This window comes from Anser brachyrhynchus (genome assembly GCF_964034855.1).
Source record: "Anser brachyrhynchus genome assembly, chromosome: 2".
Classification (NCBI taxonomy): domain Eukaryota; kingdom Metazoa; phylum Chordata; class Aves; order Anseriformes; family Anatidae; genus Anser; species Anser brachyrhynchus.
Window position 1 is genome coordinate 50,232,982 of NC_137695.1, and position 19,580 is coordinate 50,252,561.

Here is a 19,580-nt window from a genome sequence, read left to right on the forward strand (position 1 = left end):
TAGGATTTTTTTGTTGTTCCTGGTGGACTATTTTTCTCCTTGCCAGCAAGGAGGGAAAACCAGCAAGTTGTTTTCTCCAAGATTTTTTTTTTTAGGTTTAAGAACACGGATTATGTTGTAGCAATTTCTTCGCTGTAAAGCGTCAGCTGAGAAGTCTAACAGTAAGAAGGGCAAGGGTGATGCAGAGAGTGCCAGCAGACATCATCCTCATTCCACGGGATGTTTGTAGCTATGGCAGTTGAAGTCTACACTTCCATATGCTTAACATACCGTATTTATAAGCCAATTTTAGCTGACCTAGCATATATCAGTAGTACAGTTAGAGCCAGCAGCCTGCAGGAAAAAGTGGGCACAGGTGTTTCCATAGCAAGGCCTGTGAGTGTCTCCCATACATACTTCCAGTCTAAGCAAGCACATGAAAGGCTTGGCTTGTCGCTTACCTAAGGAACCAGGAAAACAAGGGAAAGCTAGATTTTGCTTGTGTCCTAATGCCCATATAAAAATAAAGACAGATGAAATACCCTTACTACCTTGTTAAATTCCATAAGCCGGAAGAGAACGTGCTGCACACAGGTACAAGTAAAATCCCTTGCTGGCAGGTTTGCAGAAACAAATTTTTTATTTACACCGGCAAGTCTACCTTTAGACCCCATTTACCTCTTTACATTTCTCGAATATTTACATGACTTCATGATGCTCCAAGAAGGGAGTGATGAACAAAAAGATTACAGAAACTGTCAAAAGCATAGCAAAAAAAACCCAACCTATCATTGTGCTTTAAAACTTATGAGCTAGAATAATGTAGAAGAAATGTAGTTTTAGCACTTTGGTCCTAACGGTCATGCTCTAGAAGACACTTAAATAGCAGAGGGGATTTCAGAAGTGACCGTATCCAGAGGTTGCCAGTGACAATTCATGAGTGAATCGTAGAGTTCTTCGCTTGTCTCCGTGAATTGTCTGTTCATTTCATCAACATCCAAGTAGAGCTGTGGATCTGAAAATAAAAGCCTGGTAAGTCCAAGTATCAAATCTGAGGCATGCGCACAAAAAAACTTCATGTGAAATGGCTAATAAAATGTATTTTAAGCTAAGTGTAATAAGCTATTAGATCTACTAATTTTAGTGAGGTATTTAGTCCTCTAAAAGTTTGAGCCTCACAACTCCAACTTTTGGGAATTTGTATATTAGAAGGCTGGGACTAGAACCGTCTTTCAAGATAAAGACAAAGACAATGTTTAAGATAGTAAAGATAACGTTTAAGGATAATCAGCCATGAAACCCTCCCAAGAGTCATTTAATTCACTTCTCCGGCAATACACGTTACATAGGATAGTTTCTAAACACTAACACAAAATGCCTCCACGTGAGGAACTTTGCAAACCTTCCAGGACACAAATATGTTTTGTACCGTATTTGTAAGTGCAAGCTGAATCCTCCTTTTGGAATCTGCAACATAAGCTTTTACCTCAGGGTGGAGAACAAAGCTTTTGCATATTACTGAGTTTCTAATATAAAATCTGTTTAGCGGAACCAATACAAAGAACAAAATTCTGTCTTAGACCATTTTCAAATGGGAATGAAGGCACAGGTACAAGAAACCTGCTGCGAAGCATTGACAGTGTCCCGTTTTACTTGATGTGGTCAGTGTATGCTGTATCAGCTTTAAAACCCCAGCTGATTGCAGATCAACCCCACAGAGGTTTGACCTCAGCTGAATTTTCAAGATGTTCTTCATCCAGTAGAGGTTGGCTTGTATTGTTAAAAGGCACAAGGATGGCTAAACTCAAGTGACAATGATAGAACCCTTATTACCGTCAGTAATTAGGTCATCACCGATTGCAGTCATAACTGAAGATTCCTGAAAGACAGAAAAGGCTAAGTTTAATCATAACTCATTTCAGAAAGCATCACAGATTCAAAGTGCTGCAGTCTCAACCCATTCCTTCTTCCTACAACTACAAGGATAGATGGCATTTTATCTATTTATTTTTAGAAGAAAGCCAATATTACAGTACAGGTTGGAAGGGACCTCCGGAGGTCACAACTAATAAATTGACCACGATAAGACCACTTACAACAACTGTTTAATTTGCTTTAAGCAAAGCAAATCAGAAGAACAGGAACAGAAGAAGCGTACGCAATTATGCTGTCAAAACCATTCTTTGGTATGCGTGAACAAATAATGGTGTATAAATCACTAACTCTATGGATTTACTATTTAAGCACTTAAATACAAACACCTCTGAATGGAATCTGCTCTTTTAACTTCACACTAAGCAGAAAGCATGTTTTCAACTTCGGATTCTTTTTGCTGATTCACACAAATCTGTACAACATACTATCTGTGAAATATTTTCTTTACAGCAAGCGTGCACTATCTTTACCTCAAAAACAGCTGGAGCCATTAAAGAATCTCCTAAAGAGCAGTCTCCAACAGCTTGCATGCTGTCATAGGGAGCATAGGAGCTGTAGTTGTAGTCAGCGTAAGCATCGTAACTCCTCTGCGAGTGGTAGTTCTGGTAATCTTGGCAATAATCATTATAGTTGTATGACTGGTACCGCTGCAATTCTGCTTTCAGTCTGAAACATGAGAAGTTGCATACAGTCAGAGAACAAGAGACTGTAGACCCAGTTCTGAACTTAAACAATTTGTCAGCTTACATACTTCAAAGCTTAAAAGGAAGCTTTCCTAAACAGTCACCTAAGTGACAGCTTAAGTCACAGCTCAAAACCTCATTTCTATAGAAGCAAGCATCCTCACCTTTGCCAATACCAGAAGGAATTGTTCTCATGGATTAACTCCAGAGCCTTGACATGGTTACCTGTACACATCAAGTATTTTTAGCGTTGGCATAAGCAAGCTGCTGCTAAGTCTCTGTGCTTTGCTAAAGATTGATTTAAGACCAGAGACATTTATCAAGCACAGCTGCTTTAAAGATGCAGTCTTAACCCTTCTATCTTTTGTTTGGTTAATTACTAGATCTTATTTCCAGAAAGAAGTGAATGGAGTCAGATTATCCATTTCAAAGAAGCATCTGACGCTGCCTGTCAGTTTGCCATGTCTACCTCCACCTGCTCAGTTTTTTTGTTTGTTTAAAGTCCATTAAACATTCAACAGCTGCCAACTATACCGCTCAGGTGAAGTCAGTCTTGCTTAACAACACAATCGCCATTCTCCAGCATGACGCCTTATTATTAGTGGGAGAATTACAAAATACACTGGTTCTTAAGAAGAAAGGGCCAGCTGATTAGCTTTCACTACTTTCCCTTTCAAGATTTTCTCAGGGGCAGCTTCAGACTAATGACAAGAACAAAGACAAGTGCTATCTGTACTAAAACTGAGGTACACTGCATAAAGAACATTCAGATAACCCAGCTGCATATTCAAAAAAATCCGCTGTTTAGACTTGTCTTCACTGATTCTGTACAGGCAGACCTCCTGTGTTTGCAGTGCCCAGTTTCTCTGACTTGAATTGGGGATGCAGAGAAGTGAGTTCTATGCTTTTGGGGAAGAATACAAGCTGAAGGCATTCTGAAATAGCTTCCAAACTAAGCAAACATGAGGGACAAACTAATCCAATGGCTGGGTATTGCAATGCTAAGAGAGCACGGTACTCAGCCATTCAGAAACGTATTACTGATGTGTATTTTAATACCTACATTTGTTTCAATACTGCAAAGCTACACAAGTTCTAATAAAGAGGTAATCCATTGTCTTGTTACTGTAGTAAACAAACAGAAGATACATCATCTTACGTCTTCTGCTTCCAACTGCACTCTTCCTACATACAGTTGCGTAGGGAAGGAAAATCTGAAAATACTGTTGACGTTCTTCTGGATAGCCGAAGCAAGAAAACATGTTTGTGGCTTATTCTTGTTTTCAAAATAAAACAATATTAATTTAATCAAAAAATTTTGGCAAAGAAGTTTGGACAGTGCTCTCTTGGAGAAGAGCATTTCCATTCTAAAGCAGAAGGAGGCAACATTTGCAGAATTATGCTAGGTAAACAGAAACAGAAGTGTCATTTTTTACTATTTAACAGAACACACAAGCTAACCTCATGAACATACTGAAATTGTTTATATGAAGTCCTGTTTTGTCAGTATCCTGGATCAAAGTTCATCAAATTTGGTATCAATTCTTTAACCGTTCAGAGACCTGAATTGCCTTAAATAAGTGATAGAACTGAGCCGGTAGAGTAAGAAACCCTCTCAGGAAGTGCTAAGCTTTAAACTCCCCATTGCCCTAAGCTCATGAAAAGCAAAGAATAGCATTCTAAACCTGTTCTAGTAATAACGCCTTTGGCTTTCTCCCTGCGTTCCCATTTTTCCCCCCCACTTCTTTCCTGTCAACCCACTGTAAAACTAGTTATGTGCTTCTCTCAAACTAGAGGGAAAGCTCTAAGAACAAGAACTCCCTAGCATATAAAACCACTTGTTGTCCCTTCTACCTTATGCAGGCCCAAACCTGAAAATATTTTCCAATGCATTCAGCTTTGCTACTGTTGAGAAACAAGGCTGGTTACAATGGCAGCTAAGCCCAAGTTGCGCTGTCTGGCTAGACTTAACAGTTGGATTCCCCCAGCCATCCTGAAGCAGGTTGATGAATCCAGGGAGTCAAAACATAGGACTTCTGCATTTCTGGTTTTGTAGACTGCATCCTGTGTACAGCCACTACAGCAAGGGCCACAGACTTTCCAAAGGCAGAGCTACGAGAATCTGATTATTTAGAATAACTGTATCAATGCACAACTCCTTGGTTACCTTTTAGAAATTCCTATGCTCAGCTGGATTCCTTTTCCCCCCAGGGCTGGTGCGTTCTGGCAGTCTTGCAGTGCCCTCATCTGATCACCTTGCTCACCAAATCTGACATAGGCATAACCCTCTACTATTTTCAAAAGGGAGAAAACCAATTCTGGTATGCATAACAGTTACAAAGCTAACGAATTCAATTTCTGTCTTCTACAAAAAACAGAAGATAGCAGCTACTATAGCTTCTATTACTTAAGCAACCTCTCTGGCATGTGCACGTGCACAGAAAAGGCTTTCACCAAATTAAAAAACTTGGGCCAGAAGCAAAAAGCTTATTCCTTGGTAGCATTAAGATGCAACTCACTGAGAGCAGGCAAAACAATACATTTTAAGTGCTCTCTGCGTAAGTAATCAGATTCCATATTTCTGCATATACAGCAGTTAATCAGTTAGCACTAACCCACTCCTTTTGGAGCCACAAACTTTATTGGTCACAAACACCAAGAGCTGGCTGTAATTATCTGTAATTATCTGAACCAGTATTAACCGGTACCTCTGAACAGTACATGAAGGTTTGAACTACATTCTAGTCCTGATCTTTCCAGTCAAAACTGTTTAAAAAACAACCCACCAAACAGTAAAACAAACAAGAAAACCCCATGCTTCCTCTCTACATAAAACTTTTCACAATTGTGTTTTCTGCCCACCACCTGGCTTTAAAAAGTATACGAACTTCTTTGAAAGATCATGTTTTTAGTCTGAACTCCAAATGAACAACGTGTAGGGCATGTAAAGAACAAGCACGTCATTAATGAAAGCTTTTCTCTAAAAAGGATAAACTTATTCTTGGGGAAAAGTGTGGAAACAGATGTTATCTAGGCAATATTCCTACAGGAAAAACAAATAATTTTGCCACACCTCAAAGGAAAAAATAATTGTGCTTAACAGGTAAGAAAATAAAAAAAATCAGAGCAAACCAAAAAATAAATCACAGAATATGCATCCTCGTTTTAATCATGAAGTATTACCTTTGAGCTCTGCTTTGGTGCTTGGCTTTGCACTTTCACAGGCTACACACTTCGTGGCCTCTGCTTTGTTTTGAACCAAGCAGGTCTCCCAATCCCAGCTTCCTTCCGGCTTCTTGAATTTGTCTAAATCCAGAAATTCTCCAGAAGGAGCAGAAAATGCAGATGCACTGCTACTGGTCACAGGTGTTGGACCCTCTGTGAGACAAACAAGACAGTTAACCATCCTGTTTGAACATGAACTATAAAATGAACATTAACTTTTAAATTTGATTTGTCAAATCCCACAGAAATGTTCAAAACTACTCCGCAACTCCCCCCCCCGCCCCTGAAAAAAATAAAAGCCACCAAAAACCCACAAAGAAACAAAGAAACAAACAAAAAAACCAGAGTGGAACTCAAAGCTTCCAAACAACACACAACTCTGTTCAGCACACAAGCTTCTGCTGCTGTTGACGACAGTGTAACCTCCATAAAGAGGCCTGACAGGTGCCTTTTAAAAAAAAGGTGCCTTTTAAGAGAGAAGCAGAAGATAACGCTTCAAATTCAAAACCGGAAAGACAAGAATGGGTCTTCCCTTCCACAGCACACGCAGAAAACTTTTATCCTAGGATTACTTGCATCGCTCTTCCTCTTGACAAGTGCAACGTAACCGTGCAATTCACTGCACCATGGTCACAGTAAAGCCCTCATTTCCAAAATTCCTCCTTGCAATGGCAAGAGCCTCAGACAAAGATGCCGACTGACCGCTCAGAGGTTGGAAGTCCAAGAGAATCAACTCTGTCTGAAATCCATTATCTTACCTCATGAAATTTCAGTCTTACCGCACAGGATGACTACAAAAGCCCGGTCTAGTCCATCTTAATTTGTTTCTTCCACGATATATTTGCAGAGGTGTTTTTCGATGTAATGGCATGTTAAATGACATTTAGAGTCAAAGTTAGAATTAGAATCGTATTTTAAAAACAATACAACCACGCTCAAAATCAATTACGGTCACACACAATGGGAAACAACCCAGTACTGCCCTGAAGAAGTTACCCAGCGGGTCACTCGCTTTCTTGAAGCCTACCACTGACCTTCATAGGCATCTCTCTGCTTTAGCTTAAGACTAGTTAAGACTACACTGTCTTGAAATCTGGCTTCACATCTCCCCTCAATTACATACAAACGGTGAGTAGAGGCATTTTGGCCACATTCTGTAATTTTTTTTACTTATTTTTTGAAAGAGAAAAACGCAGTCATTTTTAACTCTTTCTATGGAGTTCTCATTTTCGCCAGTGAAAAATCACTATGTTGTTTTTAAATTAAGTCACCCACTTCAGCCATCTTCCCTCACCAGCTGCAAAGCCGGGGGTATCTGCATTGATCCAGCTCCGTACTAATACATTTCACAATCAGTTCAATTTATGCGACAGGCTGGAACCTGGGCTGAGACCTCTGAAGTGCCTGTAAACCAATCCTGCAGACAGCCGCTAACCCATCAACCGTACCTGGGAATCGTGTTGCTTAAAATATTCCATATATGCAACGTACTTTTATTCTGTACAAGATTCACAGAGGCTAGGATGGAAACAACAGGAAAAAAAGGACCATACCTGGTTTCTCAGACTGACAGGCTACACATTTGTTATCTTCCGTCTTATTTGGTACAAGGCATATTCCACAGTCCCAAGAGCCTTTCGCCTTCTTAAATTTGTCTCCAAAGCCCAGAGTGGCTGTTGTGTCAGTGCTGCTCGAGGAGGATGTCACTGTCACCGAGCTGTCTGTGACCACTGGTCATGTCAGAGCAGGCATTACTCCCGTTCCAGGTTTTGGTGTCTCACATGCTATACATTTTGTAGCTTCCGGTTTGTTTTGGACAAGACATGTATCACAATCCCACGTTCCAGGTACTGTTTTGAATTTGTCTCCAAAGCCCAGCATCCCTGCTGGGGGCGCTGCTGGCTTTGAGGTGTCGCATTGACTTGAACTTACTGTCTGTTTCATACTCTCAACTGTTGACGCTTTAGTAGCTTGACAAGTTACACATTTGTCCTTTATGTCTTTGTTTTGCAGAAAAGGGTCACATGTATCAGATTGCCAGTACGATGCTTGTTTAGAAGTCTCTTTACCTGCAGAAAAAGTTGTTATTGCAGGCCTAGTATAAACCACTGTGCTTGTTGTAGGTTGTGCAGACGTAGAAGAGCGTGTTTTCAACAATCCAAAGTCTAGGAAGCAAGAAAAAAAAGTCTTCCTGTTAGCGCAGCACCTCACTACGTGTAACTAAGTGACTTTACTAGAGGGCAAAAATTTCAACTCAGGTGCCAATGGTTACAACTAGACATTCAGACCGAGCGCAACAGGAAGTCCCCAGAAATCTTATCGAAACGGATGAAATTTCATCTGCTGCACTGGGTCACAACAGAACATTTCGTTAAAGCTTCATTTAACTCTTTGTTTCCAAGCAAGCTTTAAATCAACATTTTCACTGGTCGATACAAGTACAAACAGTCAGTAGCTGACTGAATTCTGACAGTCCAACGTGGAATGGAAATAATACAATTTGATTAAGACGCGATGCCCAATCGAATCAAATTTCTAAAGCTCCTCCTTCCGTAGCAGATGACTCAGATCTACTCCAGTAACTGTACAGAAGTTTGTCCTCGGAGCAGCAATCCATACGGTATTTTCCCACAGATGCTGAATATTAATTAAATAATAAAAACTCAAGACAATTGAACAACTGTCTAATTTTCTATCATCTTTTTCAAAATGCATCGGACACAGGACAACTCCTTATTTAAAAGGTGGCAATTTTAACAGAAAAGACAAGCTACTAATACAGAAAGACTAAAGGAAATGCATCTTAAACAGCAGCTCAAGTTGCTTGTAAATCTACCTTGAACATAGTTGTTTTGTGGTTTGTTTGTTGGTTTTTTTTTAGTCAAAAATGAAGTCTTTGAACAATGTGGATTTAGATTCTGCTTCTTTTAAACCGATAAAGAAAGTGAATGTCACTTCACTCAGAGGTCTTTCCTTAAACAAAATGCACAATGTATTTTCTCTCACTTAGCTCTTTCCAGTAGAGAAATGTGCTGCCTTCTTAACAAGTATGTAAGTTAGAAGAAGACTTTTGGGAAAAGATCAAACTCAATAAAGCCCTTTTTCTTAAAAGATATCTTTTCCACAGACACACTTTATGAAACTGTTGAAAACAATTGCAATTGCTTAAAAACAAAATTCAGAAAAGGGTTTTTAACGTAAAACACTCCACTTCTGTTTGCAGTTTAAATTTTAATCCACAGGAGCCATTGTAAGCTAAGGCCCAAAGATTCGCAGCTTTCGCCGTGTATTTGGAACTGAAGCTCTTTCCTATTCTTTCTTCACCTGGGCTGAAGGTGGGACAGGAGTGTTGAGTTTTACAAACATTTCCTTTTCAATTCCACAAATTGTATTTACTTAAAATGAAACACCGATTATCTGGCTAATTCTCTTAGTACCTCATTTACAATTACATCCTAACACGTAAAGGAGATGCAACCCATCTGCTTTTCATCTTGCAGTTTTACTTCCAGCAACAAACACCACTTAGAATAGAAGGGGGCAGATGCACCCTAACAAACGCAGCGCTTAATGTAATGCTCTCCTACATTCATATTTATAGCAGATACTCTATTAACCATAAGTCGTGTGTTGTTTTTTTTTTAATAAAAAATGCTAGCGTATTTTTTGCAGCATCTTTTTAAAAGGAGTTCATTATCTCACCAGGATTTTTTAGAACGTCTAAGACGCTTCCTTCCTTTAAGACGTGGGCAGTGGTGAAGGGACCACCAGCAAAATCTTTGACCTCCTCTTTCTGTGTGTTGATGTTGGTTGAGGTGGTGGTGTCTTTTGAAACAAAAGAAAACAAAAACAGCTTTCACAATGTGACCTAGTTAGAGCAGATTATACTCACTTTTGTTAGAAACAAGAATTTCCAGCTTTCATGCTTCTCACATAAGAATCTTCACAAATTCTACTTACTTTGCAATGCTTTATGATTACAAGCAAAACAAAAAGCAACAAAACAAAACAAAAATTATAAAAGCAGATCTGTCACTGGAAAAATACTGCAGAAGTCCAACACTGCCTGGAATTGCTAGCATGCGCAGACAGGACAGATTGAAGATTTAATAAAGAAAAAAAGGAAGATCAGCACTTCAGATCTGAAGTGCTAAAGTTTCAGTTACCTAGGGTAAGAAAGGGCGTCACTGGAGTACCACTGGGTCCAGAAAGTTCTGCCGATTTTACAACGGGAACACTAAATGTAAACCCAATCTGCTATGAACAAGAGAGGTTTTTCAGATTCTCAAGCCACAGGAACTTCAATCGAATGCACACACAAAACCAAATCTGAAAGCTGCTCTTCACATTTGTAGCACGCATGCTGAATGACAAATTATAAGCCAGAAGCCTACATACTTTTCTCCATCAAGGCAGATTCTGCTTTAGTGTTCTGCAACAGCCTACTAAATGCCTAAGAAAAAAAGTCAAGCTCCTTTATTATTTTACTTACAGAAGACGTAGGTAGCACTTCTGCCTCAGTAGATTTCACAACTGAAGATGAAAACGCGAACTCAGGACTGCTAACAGTACTTGTTGGTTGTATCTGTATTTTCAAAAGAATTAAAGGTTTATATTTAAGAGCAACAACTACCTGAATTCACTACCCAACAGAAGTCCCGCAGTGACGTCGAAAAACCTGATGTTTGAGTTATTTTGCAGATAAAAGTAATAATAAAACACAGGGAAGTTTCCAAGTGGGTATAGGACAATATCTTCAAAACCAAATTCCAGAAACTGAGAGGAAAAGCTGGAGATGCTACTTAGGTCTAAATGCACGGAAAAGCAAGCCAGGAAGCTGAAGAACGGCAAACTCAGCCCAATGATACTCCAAGAACTTCAGCAAACACCTCAACATGTTAAAGCAGCTATCTACTTCAAACCGTACAAAAAATATTTCAAGTACTCTGGAACAGATTAATGTTTATTTTATTGCAATAATATGCCAATTATTGCACCCTAGGCTCATCCTATGTGAGGCTTATATGACCACGTTACCTCTAATTTAATAACTTAAATAAAGTTGTGGTTTAACCATTGCAGGCAACTAAGCACCACACAGCCACTCGCTCACTCCCTCCAAATGGAACAGGGAAAAGAACTGGAAGTAAAGAAGTAAAGTTGTTAAATTTGAGGTAGCATTAATGACTCATCGCATGTAATGGCTACCTGGAAAGACAAATGCCATAACCCTGTACATACTCCCCACTCCTTCCCCTTCTTTCCCCCAGCATTTATTGCTGAGCACGATGCTAAATGGTGTGGAATATCCCTTCGGTCCTCTGGGCTCCGCTGTCCTGGCTGAGTGCCCTCCCAGCCTCTTGTGCATCCCCGACCTCCTCGCTGGCAGGGCAGCGTGAGACACAGAAAAGGACTTGTCACTGTGTAAGCACTGCTCAGCAACAGCTAAAACACCAGTGCCTTACCAACACTGTTTTGCTCACAAATCTGCAACACAGCATCATCTAGCATCATCTACTACGAAGAAAATTAACTCTACCCCTGCCAAAACCACTATAAATAACTTGGCATAAAGTCCACACCCCCCTTCCCCCGCAGACTTCCACAGCATTTGAAGCAGTTATACAATCACGTTAAATGGGAGTTGGCAGGCTCTAAGACTGAGAGAAGCAGAATCAAAACATTTATGCCTTTTGCCCAAACTGGCATACAACCCCAATTCATTCAGCTGCGTAGAAACTAATATTTGTTAGTTTCATGAGCACCACAGAAAAAGTCAACTCGCAATAAAGCAGTATACTCATTGTAAACATTATTTATAGCATAAAGATTTACCTTGCCCGCCGCCGTCGCTGCTGCATCTGCCATGCCTGCCGCCTCCGTTGAATTTGCCACGCTTGTCGTTGCCACTGTTGACTTTGCCTTGTCCTTTGTCTTCAGTAGATATGGCATGCCCGCCGCCATTATTGGATATGTCAAGCCTGAGGGCACTGTTGAACACGTTATGCCCGACGTCGCCGTTGTATATATCATGTCCTCCACCTCCTCCTCTGATAGATCTGTCAAGTCCTCCACCTCCGATGGATCTGTCATGCCCTCCACCTCTGATGGATCTGTCATGCCCTCCACCTCTGATGGATCTGTCATGCCCTCCACCTCTGATGGATTTGCCATGCCCGTCGCAGCTGCTGGAGTTGCCGTGCTCATTGCTGCTGTTGAAACAGCGCTCGGTGACGCTGAGACAGCGCTACTACCAACGAAACTAGAATTGAACTGAGGCAGCGATGCAGCACTGATGGGTAGGGGTATTTTCGGTAGCACTGGTTCCTCCACTTCCTAAAGTTGCAAATTTTAATTTTTCTTATACAAGACATACTACTTTCTCACCCCATCCCACCCAATTTATTAACAAAATTAAATAGAACAAAAATCCATACAAATTAAGAGAAAGCAAGTTTCCAGAAGAAATCCCGATCTCCCCACCTCTGTCTACCACGTCATTTTAATTTATGGCAGGCCTGCTTCCACATTATACTCTATTCAACAACTGTACAGCAAGAACACTGAAAGTTAACTCAAAACCTGTGCAGAACAGAGAGGCACAGATCACATTTTTTTTCTTTCTTTTCTATACTTTAGTCATCAAAGCTCTGGAGAAGCATCATCCTTTCTAACTACCCTCGCATGGCTTCAATTAAGAGTACACTCTCAAGACAAGTGAGAAAGTGTTCCTCTTGCAAAATTAGGCAGGATAGCTGCCAAAGTTTCTAAAGTCACTACAGCAGTGAACGTGGAAAAAGCTAATGTTTAAAGAAGCAGGTAGGTTCAACAACCAAACTAAACACAAAAAGCACCAAAGAAAGTCAGACTAGCAGCACGGAAGATTGTGTTCTGGTAAATACAGTCTATACCATGTATCAGGATGCAAATATAAAAATCAGAAAACAGCCTCTTAACAACTTCAATTTTCATCCCTGCCACTTACTTTATTTGATTACTAAGATTGGATGAGTTATGTTTTAAATGGCATAGAAAATCTGACCAAAATTTGTACAGTACTATCATGATCTACTTAGAAATGACTAGGCAGGGATGTAAGTTGGTACTACTGATATTCAGTGCATCCTGTAGCTTACATCTGTTTCACAGTTTTGATTTGAAAAGTTTATGGAACTTTTGATATTTGGACCATTATTTTATTTGCGTTACAGGAATAAACAACAGTGTTTACGATTTCTTTATATTGCATCATCCGGAAGTCCCATTTAATGATTTGAAACTTAAATTAACTTAAATACTTAATATTAACTTAATATTAATTAAATACTTAATGTTAACGTAAATACTGAAATTAACTTACAGGCAGCTTATATAACATCCAGTAAAAGAAAAAATAATCTGAATATTCATGGTCATAGTTTTATGGAATAGATTTTTCCTATTAAAATGAGAAAAAAACTCTCTCACAATGAGTTTGGTGAGTATGAAAAACTGAGTCATCGTTAGCAGACATGGAGAATGCTCTCTTCTACTACTCTTTTTCACACTCTTGGCCTGTATATTTCTGTATGACTTAAATAGGAAACCGGAAAATAAGCTTTTTTTTTCTTTTTATACTTGGCACTCGTTTCAAGTATCATTCCTGTAGAAAAACTATACAAACCTTCACCAAAACATTACTTCTCTTCTTAGGACTCATTCATTCAATTGCTAACGAGAAATGTTATAGTTTGAAGAATCTCCAAGGTAACAGAATTAAAAATTTCACAATTACATAAGCAAAGTTCAGGTATTCAAACACAGGAAATCAATTGGAGCCTGCTCTGAAACCCACAAGAAAACAAAAACAATGCAAAAATAAAGCGGTATTGTTATAATTTACTATGATGCAATAAAACTGACACACTTAGCTAGTTACTTCAGTAAGCTCAGTGACAGCAATTAATTTAAGAGTCACTTACCTGTTCTTGTACAGCTCTTGATAAATAGTGTATTCCTCTTTCCCTTCTCATTTTGCCGCCTCCGCTACTCACTCCTGAAGACAGACCATTGGACGCAGCAGTACTGAATTTGTAGCTGGTCACATTGCTAGCACACGACAGTACAGAAGTTGGGGGAAACAAGAGAAAAAAAAATTACCAGCCAAATTGTTTTTTCAAGATATTAGAGCTGTTATTAGTCCTAGAATTGAAACCTGCTGATCAGAAAAAAACTAAAGCTGTCTCACAAGTTGCTAAACGCTGGTAAATACTTGATGTTCTAAATAGGAAAAACTTTATTAACAGCAGCAATGAAAAGGACATACATAAGTGCACCGTTCACATGGGAACAATGACTAAGCCAGAAGACCTGAAATAGAAGAGCTGATTTAGATTGTTATTTTCCAGTGCTTCCTTTAAATAGGACTGGTTCTCTGATTCTGCGATGCACGTGTATCTTTTGCAGGGATATAAAAGAACAGCTCACAAAAATACAGAAAGAGTGCACATATGCACACATACACATGGGAAACACTGCCAACAGCTCTGATAGAATAGGGACGCCTTAGACTTGTGTGGCAAGGTAATATGGCCTAAGCTTCAGAAGCAGCTCTGGCTTTCATGTGGCCATCAGCAGGAACAGCAGAGGTGTTTGGGTATGCCAACATTCCAGAAGTCTTTTCAGACATGAATACAGATCCCTTTTGTAAGGCATACAAAGGCATTTTTCTGGTACTTCAAAAAGCCTAGCTCAAAACCAGAAAGATATCCTAATCCAAGAGCAAATGGGGAAAAAATAACCCAAACCAGAAGTGGAATAGGGAATAACTCTAACAAAAGTACTATGGCAAGAAAATGAAGTATGCCTGGAAAAACTGTGACATCAAAGCTTATCTTGCAGCCAATCAGTCAGTCAGTACAAAAGTGCATTAGATCGCACTGGAAGACACCAGGTCAAACTCCCACAATACTGAGGAGGAGAACTGGTCTAAACTTGTCAAATACTTGACAACAGCCTGCTTAGCACTGTAACTGCATAGAGGAAGACAGATCCCTAAGGCATATGCTCAGACTTTTCTCTAATCCAAACTGTCAATCCATTAGAATTCTGAAAAAAGTCTTACATCAAAATAGATCTTCATTCAGACAACTATCGCTTGCCCGTAATAGCCCATATTCCTCTTTCTGTTAACACCTGTGAGCTTCAAGGGGGCAAAGACAGTTGTCAGCCTTCAAGCAAGTCTAATCTGCAATTGGACTCAGGATATAAAATATATATATACACACACACACACACATAGATATATAGCATTGGTGGGCCAGAGATTTACTGAGTATTCCAACTCAACTGTCCAAAGGGACTCTTGCCAGCAGATCAGTGTGGTGCTCCTGCTCCAGAACATGGCACCCAACAGAGACCAGCATCACAAAAAACACTACCACCACTACCTACAAACAAAAGGTAGGGCACTGCAATAAACTTTGTGAACGAAATCAAAAGCAGTATAAGTTTTCTGTATCTCCTTCCTAAATGGAGAAGTAGAAAGGAGTTCTAGCAGAGACAATTTAGAACAGTTTGAAAAAAACATAATTAAAACCCAGCACCTGATTGCACCTGTACCAGAACCTTAAAGCCAGTCGCTTCCACCCCTAAAAAGGTGGTTGTTGTGAAGTCCAACTTTTAGATGCCAAAACAAAGTGTTGAGTTCTTTCTGCAAGCCAAAGAATGCCCATGGTCACCTAAGAATTGCTTGGCAGATGAGCATAGAGTCAACAAAATTCCCTGCTACTGTTCTTTGAAAAGAGCGACCCCCTAAAAACCGAGTGCAAAGTCTCTTAACTCAAGCATTATTACCCAAAACACCATTTGCCCAGAAGGAAAAGTCATCAATATTATCTGGAGGATAACTCATTTGACCTAAACCAAGAAAGCAGTATAACACAAAGCAGTCTCCTCAAGAAGAAATTCAATTAATTCTGCTGGATTTTTTTTATTTTAGAGATGAGTTAGCATTTGGCCTCAAATGATTCTAAAGAACACATGGTCTTCATGTGAACTCAAAGCAGACAATTAACTTCATCATGAAAGGAGTATTAAAAAAAAGATTAATAAATCATAAATCTTCCTCCATGTTTTTGCTTAAAAAATAAAGAAAAAAACACATCAATAAACATCCTCCTGAACTGTAACTCACTTCCCCTACTTCACCTTCTAAAGAATACTTCAGAAAGAATCATCCCATTAGGACAGAGCTTTCAAACTGCAAGCAATTAAATAGCTAAAACTAATAGCTTTTCCCCTAGGGAACATTAGGAGGGACAAATTATTTTGTTATAAGTAAACTGAGTTATAAACCATGAAATATCTGTCAAAGCAAAATTTGTAACACTACAGATTTAGTTAAACTACAAAATGAGCCATATTTCCTGTAGAAGGAAAAAATTAGGCCTCCAATAGCAAAGATCCTTTCTGTGGATACAGCATTATAACGTGCCTCGTTTCCCATCTTCGTATCCTACTCAGAAGATAAACTTGGGATAAAAAGTGGTGTATCAGTAGTTTTATTCTTGCTCATCTTCCTTCCTTTCATAAAAACAACAATTTTCTCAAAGTTATATTGATCTTCAAACACAATCCAGACTTTGCAGCTGCCTCAAAATACAAAATTTTCATTGGATTTCCCATTCCTTTTACTGAGAACTGTCACCACCTTTCAGGTGCAGACCGTACTGAAAAAGGAGATTTCTTTCTTCCTTCAAGAAAGTTTTAAATTAATAGATGTCATACCTTTCAGATGGTTCTGCTCGCTGTTCTGCAGGCAAAGTCTTCTCTCTCATCCCCTGCAAGTTAAGTTTAGTTCAAGACTTAGCTGAATATGTACAGAATACACAAAGTACCAACAACCACTTAATGTGTTTTTTTGTGGTTTTTATTTTATTTATTTATTTTTAATTTTATAGCACTGAATACACCTCACCTACTTAACGTTGTTCCCTAATTCAGCATTGTGGGTACAGTTCAGTTAAATTTTGGGGCTAAAGTAAGCATCACTGCTTCACTCAGCATTGAGGACAAACTGATAGAACACTAAATCAAATTTGTCAAATCCTCTAACAAAGAAAGTAATTATTTTAAACAAAATGACAAAAATTGTGTGTGTAGGGGGGAGAGTTTTCATCAAAACTTGTGTTTACCAGCCCCATAAAAGGGACATACTTTTCTGTTTTCTATCATTTATCAACAAACAAACAAACAAAAAAAACTCTACCCCCCTAAAAACTAAGCAGTTGCTGCTACATTCATTTTAGAACTTTACCAAATGGAGATTGTGCTGGCTAAACAATACAGAGATTGAAAGAGTTAAAAGCAATAAGCAACCAGTATTACTGTCCACTTTGATTTCCAGCCTAAAAAGCCCATACACTTAACACGTGGTCATTTGTACACTCAGACCGATACTGGAAACACAGATGTTTTCGCAGAAAGAGATGCCCATTTAATTTTATGGAAAATTTATCAGACTCCATCTACTCCAAAGCAATCAAAACCGATAACTCAGCACATTGTCAGAACTCTCACTTGGAGCACATAGCTCACCTGGAATAGTTTACACAGAACACGAGCATGTTTCATCAGTGACAGCTTTGTGTACATGAGAATATAAAAGGAAAACATTTCTGTCTTTTAATATTCTTTCACTGAGAACAGGATGACTCAATAGCACATCATGACATCGTGAAAACAACCACAAGACACTGAGTGTTCCAAAAACAGAATTAAATCCATAAAAGCTCAATCTATTTCACAATGGTTCCCACTGCCTTAAAGCTCGCCTCAAACATGCTATCAGTACTTTTTGCAAAGATAGGATAACAATTGGTTTGAGAAACATTCCAAGACTGGAAAAAAAAACCAGGCACATAAGGACTCAAAAATGTACTCACTTGGAACTTTGTGTCTACTCTCTGGCAAATTTTGCTGGACTGAGTAGTTGAAGTCGGTGATGGTTCAGAATACCGCGTATAACGCATCGGTTGACGGTTTACTGTTGGTGTCACAAGTCTCTTAACAGGTGGAGGCTGGAATGCATTCTGGGATTCCAGCTTTGAAAGGGAAACAGCAATCAATTTATCCTTACGTCCACCCAAATTAATTCCAATATTTATTGATGAAAACAAATTACAGAACTATAAACCTCACCCCATCGGTCTTGGCACTCAGAGAACGCAATTTGAAAATTCTGAAGACCGTTCAACTTGTAGAGGGAAATCACCAGAAAACAGTAACGAAATCCATAAAGCTATATATAAGTAGCCAAAGTCTGACTGAATGCCATTTCAAAATTTGGCAGTTAGCTTCATGACAAAATAATTCATGCTACCATAATTAAAATAACCCATGTTCCTAGAATATGCTCCTATCTTTTCCTCTGCCCACACTGTGATTTTTTTTTTTTTAGTAGCTTAATTCATTAATTTAACATTCGAAGTGTTAAGCAACTAATTATACAGGCTTCTGGGCTTCACATTCCCTACATTTTCCCCCTTCAAAGTTACACAAATAATAGAACACACTCAAAAAAAAAACAATTTGTCAATCTTACAATAATCTCATTCATTAAAATATGATCCAATGCTTTACATGTGCATTAGATGCACTTCAAGTAGTGGGTTTGACTTCCCTTTTCAAAGCATTTTCACAGACCAGAGTTAATTTTTAACACAGACCACTGCGTGTTCTGCAAAACTGACTTAACTGAATTGTCAGACAGAAAACAAACCCTAAAGGCTACAAGATTTACCGATGGCTCCGCCTGCGGTCTTAAGGATCAGAAAATACAGTCTTAGGAAGCATGCTATTGTTCAAATCAATACCAACAGGAAATCGCTTACGCTGCAGCTTTAATTTCACAGTATCTCCCAGCTCTTAGTAATAGGATTCACACTATCTCTAAAGTATATAAAAATGCGTCTTTCTAAAAAATATTACATTCAGTTTGAAACCTTGAATAAGACATGTTTTATGTAAGTTCACAAATCTACTTCGAGTGAACGACGGTTCATTGCTGGTTTTAAAGGTAAAAAAGAAAAACATTAATTCCCCCAGTTAGGCATTTAATACACCAAGAGCTATTCTGCCTGGTACAGTTCCTTGAAATAAGAAAAATACCACATCACTGCTACCCACTGCAGAAGTTTAGCCTGAGTGCACAAGTGTTCCGTCAACCGCATGTTCACTTTAGCAGGAAAACACGCAAGCAAATAACTGCTTCTCAGCAAATAATTGCCTCAGCAAATAATTGCCTCAGCAAATAATTGCTTCTCATCACGGGCTACCCTTCTCCCGCCACCATTATGAATTCTAGTATTATGAATAGACAATCTATCTCCTTTCACCCACTGACAGCTGCGTGCAACATTCATTTAGTGGCTGACAATTTCAGGCTCTCTCTTGCAAATCTGGCAGATCTTTCTTAATGCCTTATCACAGGTGTATTGCTATAATATAACTGAGAATTCACACCAGATTTGGTTTTAGTTATTTGGATAATATTTATGATATACTTCACTTCTCCATGCCCTTGTAATTTGGCAGATGGTGAAAAGATGGTCCAGGAAATCTGAGATGTTTGTAAACTCTGAAGTGATTGTAAACTTAATTATACATCCATCCAATCAAGGAATTAGCACAGAAACTTCTTGAGACACTGTCCCTTTGCTCATTAGAACAGAAGATGAAAAGTTTGCACATCTTGTTATTTCCTTCAGTCACCTGATC

At 38.9% G+C, this 19,580-nt stretch overlaps 3 protein-coding genes across 3 annotated transcripts in view; 1 reads left to right on the forward strand and 2 right to left on the reverse strand.

Moving 5' to 3' along the window:
• LOC308189794 (tRNA selenocysteine 1-associated protein 1-like) overlaps positions 1–19,580 on the forward strand; it is a 216,967-nt gene that overhangs the window by 172,140 nt on the left and 25,247 nt on the right. The gene's annotated exons all lie outside the window — the stretch shown is intronic.
• On the reverse strand, positions 608–10,230 carry LOC308189464 (uncharacterized protein; the record flags this gene model as incomplete). Its single annotated transcript, XM_080579503.1, has 8 exons — positions 608–994; positions 1,813–1,858; positions 2,385–2,634; positions 2,762–2,822; positions 5,781–5,975; positions 7,376–7,552; positions 7,892–7,987; positions 10,221–10,230. The coding sequence occupies 8 exons, from the start codon at positions 10,228–10,230 to the stop codon at positions 858–860; spliced, it is 972 nt and encodes a 323-aa protein (XP_080435629.1). The 3' UTR covers positions 608–857.
• On the reverse strand, positions 7,304–12,626 carry LOC308189790 (uncharacterized protein). Its single transcript, XM_080580262.1, has 3 exons — positions 11,658–12,626; positions 9,525–10,407; positions 7,304–7,987 (listed from the first exon to the last, which is right to left on the reverse strand). Exons 1-2 carry the CDS (start codon positions 12,027–12,029, stop codon positions 10,276–10,278), a joined length of 504 nt encoding a protein of 167 aa, XP_080436388.1. The 5' UTR covers positions 12,030–12,626; the 3' UTR covers positions 7,304–7,987; positions 9,525–10,275.

Coding starts and splice junctions, on each gene's coding strand:
- LOC308189790 (XM_080580262.1), bottom strand. CDS start 12,029: ATGAGCACGGCAACTCCAGCAGCTGCGACGGGCATGGCAAATCCATCA. Junction 10,408..11,657: donor CAGCGACGGCGGCGGGCAAG/GTAAATCTTTAT, acceptor TTGAAAATACAG/ATACAACCAACAAGTACTGT.